Source organism: Myotis nattereri, assembly GCF_964212035.1.
Source record: "Myotis nattereri genome assembly, chromosome: 9".
Lineage (NCBI taxonomy): Eukaryota > Metazoa > Chordata > Mammalia > Chiroptera > Vespertilionidae > Myotis > Myotis nattereri.
In genome coordinates this window covers 37,907,777-37,919,955 of record NC_138084.1, presented here as the reverse complement: position 1 = coordinate 37,919,955, position 12,179 = coordinate 37,907,777, and the positions used below count along the sequence as shown (strand labels likewise).

The 12,179-nt window shown below is 40.4% G+C and overlaps 1 protein-coding gene across 2 annotated transcripts in view; it reads right to left on the bottom strand.

The window, feature by feature from the left end:
- Window positions 1-2,163: 2,163 nt before the first annotated feature.
- Window positions 2,164-12,179, bottom strand: part of STK33 (serine/threonine kinase 33) — a 56,583-nt gene continuing 46,567 nt past the window's right edge. Inside the window, exon 12 of one of the 2 annotated variants that reach the window (XM_081099102.1) lies at window positions 2,164-3,242. In XM_081099102.1, coding sequence (XP_080955228.1) covers window positions 3,030-3,242 — 213 coding nt within the window. In that variant the 3' untranslated portion in view covers window positions 2,164-3,029. The remainder of the gene's footprint in view (window positions 3,243-12,179) is intronic. The other variant, XM_081099103.1, reaches the window with a different exon arrangement.

The window sequence follows — 12,179 nt, the reverse complement described above, 5'->3', positions numbered from 1 at the left end:
TCCGAACAAGCCCAGTGGCCGAGGGAGCCTACAGGAGGCCCTACGATCAGCCCCGCTGGGCGGCGGGGACAGAGCAGGGCAGAGTGGCTCTGTGGAGGCAGGTGGACAACATCCAGCCCACGGTCACTTCCCAGAGGCCGCGGCTCCTCGGTCTCCAGCCAAGTGCAGCCGTGACGACACAACTTCCCTGGCCGATCTCAGAGCTGGGCCTACAGCTGGGAATGCATGTTTGAACAAAGCCTTTGTTCTCCGTTCCAACAGCAGGGCTAGGATTTTAAAAGCTTCATTTTCAAGACTTGCTGCTTTTGATTTGGCTAACCTGGAATTTATATTTTGGAGACAAATTGAATTATTGAATTATTTAAACAAAGCATTTCAGTGACAAGCACAACGTGTTTGATATTTTTTCTCCTTCCCTCCTCTCAAAACCACATAACACTCTTCAACATGTAAGGGCTCTTCCATGGCCAACTCTTAAAACCACGGCCTCTCTCAGCGCCCGTTTCCCTGGGTCTGTTCTCCGGCCCGTCTCCCTCCGGGTGTGCTCCTGTGCAGGGCACGGAGGGGCCAGTTCCATCACCAGGAACGGTGCTCCCCTCCTCCGGCTCCTGCTTCCGGGCTGGGCAGAGCCATGTGTTGTCATCCAATCAGTTTCTCATTAATTGCACACACTCTGTTTTCTTTTCACCCCACCCACCCCATTTTCCTTTCTTCTTTGATGTAAGCCCTTCTCTGATATCATCTTCTGTTCTCCGCTGAACGTCTCCCCCCGCATGCATCTCCTTTATCATAGGCCTCTTGCCTTGACTTGTCTGTAATTTTTAAGTCAGAATGTTGATCAGCATTTGCATTCCTTGGAAATAACACCCGTGCTGTGCTGTGCTGTCCTAGAGAGAGTGTCCCTCTGGGTCACGGCAAAGCCCAGCCCTCCGTGCTGAGGGCACAGGTGTCACAGTGATTGCTGTCAGTGCCTTAGAGTTGCCATGTGGTCACCGAAAACCAATCCGAAACAGAACTATTTTTTCACAGCCAGGAAAGCAGATGAAGAAAGCAAAGCAATACATCCCCAGATATTAAAGAGGTACAACAGCCGGGAGAAAAAGCTCAGACATGGCCTGGCCCAGGTGTGTTCCACGCAAGCAAATAAATAAAAATAATATAAAAATTCCCTTTAGAAAAAGCGAGCTAAGTTTCTATCAAAAGGAGTCTACATAAATAAAATGAAGGCCTAGACAGGGAGAGCTAAACGAACGCCTCTTTCTGGTAGAAGGACGGCTGGCCTGGCCTGGTGCTGGGGTGGGAAAGGGTACAGACACACTAACTGGGTATAAAATGACTTCATCTTTCACTTCATGCGCAGTTTGGACCTCTGCTCAAGCTTACTGAGTGGAATCCCTCACTTAAGACCAAAGAGAAATGTGGATAGAAATTTGGATAGCACTCAATTTAACAACAGAATATCCTGCTCCATGATACAAAAGACTGTGCCATGCTATAAAAGTTAAGAGCATTTTGCAAACAGGGGATGTTCCATTTGCAAACCCAGTGGAGGGACAGAATCAAAGCTGCTGTCTCGGGTGCCTTTTCTGCAAGGAGACCAGCAGCCAGCAACCCCCCTGCCAACAGGAGCACTGGAAGGGAAGGGAAACCACCTACGGAGGCCGGCTTCCCGGCAGGTAGGCAGCCATGCTCCTCAAAGACTGGCTCACTCAACCTGGAGAGAAGGCTCAACGCTCCAGAGATGGCTATGGGCTCCTGACAGGACTCAAAGTAGCCATCGGTAAGGGAGAAAGACATTGAAGAAGCTATGACAACTCCAGTTTTAAGTCTAGACCATTTAGACTAGTAAACTCAAGCTGTCAGATGCCCCCAGGGCAAGCACATCAAGGCACTAGGAAAATAGTGGCAGAACCACTCAGCCAAGGGCAACAGAGGTCAGGGTTATCTTTGGCTCATTCAGAAGCACAACAGCATCTTCCAAATTAATGGCAAGAAGCACGTCTACTACCTTTAGCCGCTGAGGGGATTTATATGCAACTAGTACCTGCTCAGCTGGCCAGATATGGGTCATTCTGGAGGCCGAAATGACAATCCCATAGGGGAGGGGGAATGGAAGGAAATGAGGTTACTGCTTTATAAAGGTAAAAGCCAATGCAAATTGTTCCTTTAGAATTTATTTGGAAGGCCAAGTGAGGCACCCACTCACTCAGTTCGACCTAAAATGGCAGAATTACTTGCCCAGGCGGAAAAAGAAACCCATAATACAAGGAATAATGATGTACTTCCCCCCGCACCCAGCCTCATGACTTTCCCCAAAGATGTGCGCCTCCCTTTGCAGCAGCCGGCCAAGCTCGTAATTTGCATAGGGGTTTCGAGGCCTTAAGATACTCACTTCTTCACATAAAAATTAATGTACATGGGTAACATCTGTTTTTTTATTGATTCAATCAATACACTGGGAATTTAGCAGCAAGTTAATGGCAAGCAGTTACAAAATCTCCTATTTTTCTACATTTAAATTACGTTGTCTTATACAATCTATAGCGACCTACGATTACAAGAACACACGTGAATGGCCGGAGCACTTCTGCTGTGATGCCTTTGGTAAGTTTATTAGTAATTTCCTAACAAATTGTTCTAGTGCAAAGTGCACACAACCATTAGGGACCTCCGTTACCACATTTGGTTCTCATTTTCCCTGTAGATAACTGCACTGAAATCTAAGAATGTGAAGTGAAACTGAGCAAGTATGGCCACAGCCTGGCTCTGAGGGCATCTGCTCCTCTAAACAAACCTGGAAAACACCTTGCGTTGATTTCAGCCCCAGCCCCGCCCTCAAGCCTGCTGGTGGCTGTCCTTCACCACCACCTGCTTGGAGGTAACTGGCTTGGATTCTAAACTGGTGCACACACACTGCAGGGCTCAAGGCTAAATGATCACAGAGAGCTGTCCTTTTCACCTCCTATCTCCTCATTTTAGCACTAGAAAGAGCAGCTCTGTCTTTGTACTGTTCAGCGTTGGAGGGAGCCTTAGGGTTTCTTTTTGGTTCTAGGCAGGGCAATGGGCTTAGTAGAGTATTTGGTTGTTGCTCCTTGGTTTGAAGACACAGAGGATTTCTCTAGTTCTCCCTTGATTCCAGCTGGAAGGGGTCTGTAAGGTGTGGAATTTGAATTGCCCATGTCCAAGTTGTCCACATTTTCTTTCTTACTTTTCACAGGAAATTTCTTTTTATGAGCAGTGGGCTAGAAATAAAAGGCCTGGGTTAATTTTCAGACACAAAGCAACATTCATCAATTCAAAGAAGCAAGGAACTACAGAACTGTCCCGGATTTGCAAGCTGAATACTGACCAGACGAGACATATAAACTAAACACATTGTGAAATTGCCAGAGAAAGCTCCGTTAGCACCTTCAAGAAAGCGGAATTGTTTAGTATTTGGTGTAGCGCAAACTCAAGGTGCAGTTTCAGATCCTCTGCCACACGAAACGAAAGTAAGTATCTGGGAACCTTTGCACAGGGAAGTCCGCGTGGATGGCTGTACTGGGGCAGCTGCGGCATTTGTGTGGGTACCCCGGCCAGCCCACCATGACTGCTCTTTCCGACCTGGGGACAACGCTGCTGCCTAGGCCCCGCTCATCCTCGGCACTGATTCCAGGTACTGGCCTCCAACCCGTCACACGCCTTAGACCTCTTGGAGCCTAGATGCCTCATTTTCACACTTACTACCTGGGTTTATTATGAGAATGAATGAGGTGGTGGCCGGGAAAGTACATCACAGCTTCAAAGCAGGAAACAAGTAGAACCAGTTTTAAGAGGCAATTGTACCTTCTCAGGTCACCTCACCCCACCTTAGAGAAAACGGCCTCTAGTCTTGTCAGGAGGGAAGCAGAGTCTATTTTGACCTTAGACCCATTTTTAAAGTGGTCACTTCTAATTAAATGGAGCAGAGCACAGAGTTCTAAAGGAGCAGAGAATGTCTCAGGGGGCCTACGCAGCAGGATGGTGACGAGACCTGGGCTACGATAAAGGAGGCTCTCGTATGCACAGAGTGATCCGGGGAAGGGCGTAAGTTTAGTTCTCTGGTTAACTGAAAGTTAGCGGGCACACGAGTTAATAATCAGGCTAGCAATTTTCAAAGCACAGATTACACGTCACACAAAACAAATAAACCTGGTGTTTCTCTGATCAGGCTCCTGGGACTCAAGTGACCATGTTCTATACACACTGGGAGCACTTGCCAATGAGTAAATGGCCTCCCAGGGCTGCAGCGAAGCTACGGGTCATTAACAATCTTTGGTGCCTGCATTTTAGGAAAGAGAAAATGTACCTGGTGTTTGCTTATTGCAGAGCCCTCAAACCTGTGCCTCTTCAGAGCACTACTCATGTGTGACTCTGCAACAGTGCCTGCTAACTCCTGTTCATGGGAAAATTAATTTGTATAAATTTGGAAAGGTAAACAGGTCCTTTTCTTCATAGATGTTTTTTCTCCAAGAAAATTTCTGGGCTGCTTCCCTGTGAAGTCTTTAAAGAAATAGGAAATACTTAAAGTGCATTAGCATTCAGTCCTACAGTTTGTATCCCTCCTCTTACTGAAAACGCCTCTGCTCTCGGCAACAGGCTGAGAGGACAACACCCAGATGTTCTAGTATCTGGTTGAAGGTAAGTAGCTTTGCCTAGTACAGTCCTGGTCCTGAAGACATGAAACCTATCCTGGAAATTTCAATTCATAAAAATTTAATTCACTTGACATACAAATCCTATTAAAAGGTGAATCTAAGTGTAACCCTCTCTCTTTTGACATTTCCACCGCTTGAGTGACCATCCAAGTCATTGAGAAAATGTTTGTCAGGCTGTCCACCACAACCAATAGAGAACAGGAAGAGAGACTCAGTCCGTTTCTTTTGAATGCATTCATATTCCTATTCTTTACGCTTCCGTTTGTTAATTAGTGTACTTGAGTCATGAAACTAATGCTCTTAACCAGCACCATGAGTGCCTGTTTTCTTATTTGTTTTCAGTCTGGTATTTAGTGCGTGTTAAAACTAATATGTCAACCATATTTTAATTGAGCTCCTAAGTCGGCCTAAAAATGGCTGCACAGAAACATACACAATATGTGTTCCTTTGCTCCCTGGTTACATCAGTGCAAATCTAGTTATCTTTATGCAAATGTAAATGCTTACAAGCTTCTGTGTATAGGGGTGCATCCTGTCAAATATTATATGTATGCATACTTTGCCATTTCTTTTTGCTAATTTGCAGTGGCATTAAGTTTAGGAAGCAGAATCCTAAGAGCTTTCCTAAAGACTGAGTTTCCCCTCTTAAATTCCCCCTCAATGAAACTGTTCTCTGATGCCAACAAAACATGGACGCAGGCTGGCCCTCACACGGCCCTTCGGGCAGAGCTTAAACTTCCTTCACCAGGAGCCAAGTCTCCCATCTCCTTGGAACATAAATAGCCACGGCGAATTCTAGCTTCCAGTCTTTTCTCTAGAAACACGAACAAGTCTTAATTTTTCAGGGATACAGATTTTAGATTATAGATATCTAAATTTTAGGTTTCTCTTTTTCTTTTCTCATACTCGACGGAATTCCTCAGAGATCTATGCTGTCACTGATACAATCTAAAAGTTTTATGAGTAATAGAGAAATGAAAAGTGAAACTGCCAAGGCTGTATATAGGAGTTACTAAGATCTTGCAGGTCATGAAAGGCAAACAGAAGGCATGTGCTCCCATAAGATTGTACAAAGGGGAGAAAGATGGGAGAGGAACTTCAATATTTAGTTTCAGGAGAAAGACTCTAAATGATCATTATGAGGCTGTTGGCCATCATTATCAATCCAAGAAAGAGAATCTAAAAATCAGTATAGACCAGTCTCCGAAGGTACTGCACAGTGGCCAAGAAAACCTGGCTGTCGTCAGAAAGCATCTTCGAAATCAAAGAAAAAATAATCCTTCTATCCTTATGTAAAATTGTGAAGAATTCATACCTGAAATGCTGCAACCAGCTTGAACAGAATAGAGAGACCAAGAAAGTTTACAGACAGGCTACTAATATGATTAACAGGTGGAGGATTCTTTAAAAGAGAGTCCTTCAGTCTAAAAATATAAAGAACTGGAAGATCTATATAATCACAATCTATAAAATGAAGAAGGGATTTCAGCACTAGCTGGACAGCATCTCTGAGCACTGCAGTGGGAGGATTACACAGGGGGCTGCCCTAAGTGGCATTTCTATTGTTCCTCACCTTGACAGTCTAACCATTCAGGACTGTAAGAACAATCAGTCCTACCAGAGGCAGAATGAGGGAAAAGATAACCTTACAAGGTTCCCTTCCGTTCCATCTTTTAGAAATTCAGCACCCTGGGCCTGATTTCTCCAGCTCACATTACTCATCTTGAAAAGGGGGCAGCACGTGTCAAGGGGAGATATGTAACAAGAAAACTGGGCTAAGTATACACAGTTCATTATTCACTGGCATAACTTTAACCTGATGAACTCATCTGATGATAATGGATGTGAAACGTGTAAGCTCTAGGCACATCCCTGAAAGCTAATACCAGTACGTGATTACCAGAAACTGTTACCATTTCTCTGAATTTTGAGTAAAATATATGCTATTTAAGTAAAGTGGTTTATCACCATAGCAACCATTTCTAGAGTCACACATTCAAATTATAGGCCTGCACAAGGTCCAAGTGACAGAACATTCTGATACAAGTGTTCAGCTACACCTTTGCTTGCAATGGTCACCCACTTTCTCTTACACTCCTATGGTTTTCAGAAGGAAGAAGGAAGGGGGGGAAACAAAGGAGAGAAGGGAATAAGAGAAATTGACTTCCAAATATATAGATTTCTAATATAAGGCTTCCCACATAAAGAGCTGGGTCTTATATGTAGTTAATGAAAATAAAATCTAACTTGCAAATTAGAGAGAGATGTAAACATCTCTCTTTTCTTATTAAAGTAGAATTTACACATCGTAGAATGTACAAATTTCAAGTGTACAGTTTTATGAGTTTTAACAATGTAGAACCAGCATGCCAATCAAGAAGTAGGAAAACTTCCCAAAAAGTTTCCAAGTGCCACATCCTAGTCAACTCCCTTCCATCCCGGGGCTACAAGTGTTCTGATATTTCTCAACATAAATTACTATGTCTTTTCTAAAACTTCATATAAATGAAATAACATACAGTATGTACTCTTTTGCATCTGACTTCTTTAGCTTCACATTTTTAATTGAAAATTTTATTAAGATAACTATAGATTCCCATGGTAGTATATCATGTTTTTGAGATTCATTCATGAATTAGAATTTTTATTGACAATTAATATTTTATTATATGGATATATCACAATTTGTTTATCCATTCTTCTATTAATGGATATTTGGGTTCTTCCCAGTTTGGGGCTGTTTATATATAAAGCTGCTATAAACATATTCTAAAAATCCTTTTCAAACTTACGTTTGGGATTGCTGGGTTAATGGTTAGTAAATGCTTAACTTCCTATCTAATAATAGACAAACACGGTAATTGACCATACCTTCGCTACACCTCCCATTGGCTAATCAGCATGATATGCAAATTAACCGCCAACAAAGATGGCGGCTAATTTGCATACTGCAGGCAAATCCAGCTGTACCGCCCCACCTGGGGCTGGTGGCAGCGTGATTCCTAGCCGCTGGCCGCCCCAGTGCAGGATCCTGGCCTGCCGTGTGTGGGGCAGGGTGGGCGGGGCGGGAGGGGTGGGAGGCAGCACTATCTGAGCAGCCACCCGACCCAGCTCGGAATCCAGACCTGCCATCTGCAACCGGGGGAGACCAGGCAGACACCGCGGGATTGGGCGTGCCATCTGCCACCAGGGGAGCGGGCCTAAGCCAGCAGGTGGTTATCTCCCCAGGGGTCCCAGACTGTGAGAGGGCACAGGTTGGGCTGAGGGACCCCCCATGCCAGTGCACAAATTTTTGTGCACCGGGCTTCTAGTTATAAATAATTGCCCAACTGTATTCCAAAGGAACTGTACCATTTTGCATTCCTACCAGCAAGACAGAAAAGTTCCAGTTGTTCCAATATTTGCTAAAATTTGGACTTTCCAGTCTTTTTAAATTTGACAATTTAAGTTTAAATTCTATAGAGTGTAGTGTTATATTATTGTGGCTTTTCCTGATATCATTTGCATTTTCTTGATGACTAATGATCTTGTACATTTTTCATATGCTTATGGACTATTTGTATATCTCCCTATCTGAAGTGTCTGTTCAGGTTTTATGCCTATTTTACAGTTGGGTTGCCTTATTATTGAGTTGTAGGAATTGTTTCCATATTCTGGATACAAGTCCTTTGTCAGATGTACTTTTTGCAAATACTTCCACCCTGTCTGTGTCTTGCCTATTCCTTTTCTTAAAATCTTTTAGATGAACAAATGTGTTTACTTTTGATGAAGTTCATTTTTAAAAGGGCTTTCTCTGTTCTAATTATCTGACTATTCTCTGAATGGATGATATTCTCTTAGGAGGTTTACAGTTTAGCTTTTGGATTTAGGTTTATTACCTATTTCAAATTAACTTTTGTGTACAGTGTAAGCTGAGGGTGTCAAATTATTAATTTTTCCATATAAATATCCTACTATTCCAGTACCATTTATTGAAAACTACCCTTTCCTCACTGAATGCCTTTAAAATCTCTGTCAATAATCAATTTCTAGACTCTCAATTTTGTTTTATTGCTTGCTCTATTTATTTGTCTATTCTTACACCAATACCACACTGTATGGATTACTGTAGCTATACAATAAATGTTGAAATCAGGTCATATAAGTTCTCCAACTTTGTTGTTTTCAGGTTCTATTAGGTGTTCTAGGTCTTATGTATTTCCAAATACATTTTAGAAAAATCCTGTTAATTTATTTCTAACAGAAAAGCAAAAGCCCTAGATTTCAATACAGAATTGCTTTAAAGCTACAATTTGGGGAGAATAAACATCTTAATAGTATCAGATCTTCCAACTGATGGACATGGTATATCTCTCCATATATTTCAATATTCTTCCATTTCATTCAGCAATATGCTGCAGTTTTAATATAAATATGTTACACATATTTTGTTAGATTTATCAGTAAAGAATTTTATGTTTTGCAATAATATTTTAAATGGTATTTTAAATTTCGGTTTTCCAATGTCATGCTAGTATATAACAATACAATTGATTTTTGTATACAGATCTTCCATCCTGCAACCTATTTAGTTCGTTTTTTTGTAGATACCTCAAGATTTTCTATGTCATCTAAAAATAGAGATAGTTTTATTCTTCCTTTTCAATCTACATAATTTTATTTCTTTTATTTCCCTTGGTGCATTGGCTAAGACCTCTAGCTTGTTTAAAAGAAATTTAAAAAGAACATCTTTGCCTTTCTCTTGTCTTCAGTGCGAAAGTGTTCAACATTAAACCATTACAAATAATACTAGCTTTAGAAGTCTTTTTTGGGGGGCAGTGGGGGGGGGCGTAAATATATCTTAATATGTAAAAGAAGTTCCCATCTGCTCCTACTCTGCTGAGTGTTTTCCTCATGTTTGATTGCTGAATTTTATCAAATGCTTTTTTCAAAATTAATGAAAAAAATTATATGACTTTCCCCCTTTACCCCTTCATATGATGAATCACAGTGTTTGATTCTTGGCTGTTAATCCAAACATGCACTCCTGGAATATACTGTACACTTGATCATGATGCATTACCTTTGTTATTTATTTCTGGATTCAGTTTGCAATATTGCGTTTGGGACTTTAGCATCTATATTTTTGAGAGATATTGACTAATAATTGTATTTTCTTATAATACCTGTGTCATGTTTTGGTATTGATGTAATAATGTCAAAGATTCATGTTTTGCCTTTTAAATGTGTTGAGAAATACTCTCAAGAGTTTGTGTAACAAGCTTTTTCTTCTTTCTTCTTTAAATATTTGGAAGAATTAACCAGTAAAATAATTTGGGACTGGAGTTTTTATTTATGGAACGTTCTTAATTATAGATTCAATTTTAAAAGTAAATACAGAACTATTTAGATTTTTAATATTTGTATCTGTTTTGATGTTTTAAAAAGGAATTTGACCATTTCATATAAATATTCCAATACACAGACATTAAGTCATTCACAATATCCTCCTTTAAAAATCATTCTTTCCTTCTAGCTTTGTTGGGAGAGTACTTAATTTGCTATTCTTTTTCTAGCTGATTGAAACTAAAGTTATTATTATTGCTATTGTTTTTGTTGTTGTTAATCCTCACCTGAGGATATTTTTTCCATTGAGAGTGGAATAAAGGGAGGGGGGTGGAGGGAGGGAGAGAGGGAGAGAGAGAGAGAGAGAGAGAGAGAGAGAGAGAGAGAGAGAGAGAGAGAGAGAGAGATGCACGGGAGACACATCGATCCATTGCCTCCTGCACAGGCTCCAACTGGGGCTAGGGATTGAACCTGCAACCCAGGTACGTGTCCTTGACTGGGAATCAAATCTGCGACCCTGTGGTACCTGGGCCGGCACTCTAACCACTGAAAACACCAGCCAGAGCTATTGTTATTGTGTAAAAGTCAACATTATTCTATATTTATCCACATATGTACTCTTGCCAATACCTTTCATATGTTCCTGCAGTTCAGTACTTCCATCTGGGATCATTTTCTTTTACCTTGAAATCTCTCTTTTAGTATCTCACAGTAAAAAATGCTGTTAACAAATTCCTTCATCTTTGACATACCTGAAAACATTTTTATTTTATCTTTATTTTTGAAGGCAATTATCGCTAAATGAAAAATTACAAGTTGGCAGGTTTTATTGTTTTGTTTTTAGCATTTTAATGAAGTCATTCCATTGTCTCCTGGCTTCTATTATTTCTGTTGATATGTCAAATGTTGCTCCTTTGATGACAATGTGTTTTTCCCCTCTCCCCACCACTGCCCCAAACTGTAAATGTTTATATTTTTTCCCCTCTGGTCTAAATAATTAGAGAATAATATTCAAAGCAACCACAGACACCAGAATGTAATGAAAGAATCCTTGAAAGGATAGCCAGAGAAGTGGCATCCTAAATTCTGCCCAGCTGAAGATATATTAACTCACCTAAGCTTATAACATTTCCATTGTCCAGGATACAATTTAAAGTTACTCAACAGAAATAACTATTAACAGAGACAGATCCTGAGATGATCAATATGTTGAAATTAGCAAACAAGAATTTTTAAAACAGTTGTCATAACTATTACCAGTAATGTTAAGGAAAATATTATTTAATGAATAAAGGAGGTCTCAGTAAACCAAGTGGAAATTTTAGAATAAAATGTAATACATGAAATTAAGCATTAAGCCTATCACAAGATAGGTTTAATAGGAAAATGGAGATAACTGAATAGAGATCAATAAAATATACCCAATTTAAAGAAGAGATTGAAAAAAGTAAATATGCCTCAATGACCAATAGAACAATATCAAATGGTCTAACATGTAATTAGAGTCTTAGAAAAAAAATTAAGAAACAATAATGCCAAATTTCCCAAAGTCACAAATTTATAGATTCAAGAAGTTCAGCAAACCCTAAGCAGAATAAATGTGAAGAACATGCCTAAAAATGTCATTGTCAAACTGCTGAATACCAACGAGAAAACCTTGAGAACATTCAGAGAATAGTAACATATTATATTTAGGGAAAGAATATTCCAGATCACCAATGACTTCTTATCAGAGAAACTGGAACCATAAGGCAGTAGATTAACATCTTTAAAGTGTGGACCCAAAACATATCAAGACAGAATTCTATAAACAGAAAATCTCCTTCAAAAATTAAGATAAAATAAAAGTAGGATAGTTCATTACTAGCACACGTGCAATACAAAAAATACAAAGGAAGTTCATTAGGCTGAAATGAAATCATACCAGATTAAAACTTGAATTTTGAGAAAGGAAGAGCATCAGAAATAGTAAATATCTGGGTAAATATAGGACAGTTTCTCCTCTTAATTTCTTGGAAATATATATGACTGTTTAAAACAAAAATTAGCCGAAACCGGTTTTGCTCAGTGGATAGAGCATCGGCCTGCGGACTTAAAGGTCCCAGGTTCGATTCCGGTCAAGGGCATGTACCTGGGTTGCGGGCACATCCCCAGTAGGAGATGTGCAGGAAGCAGCTG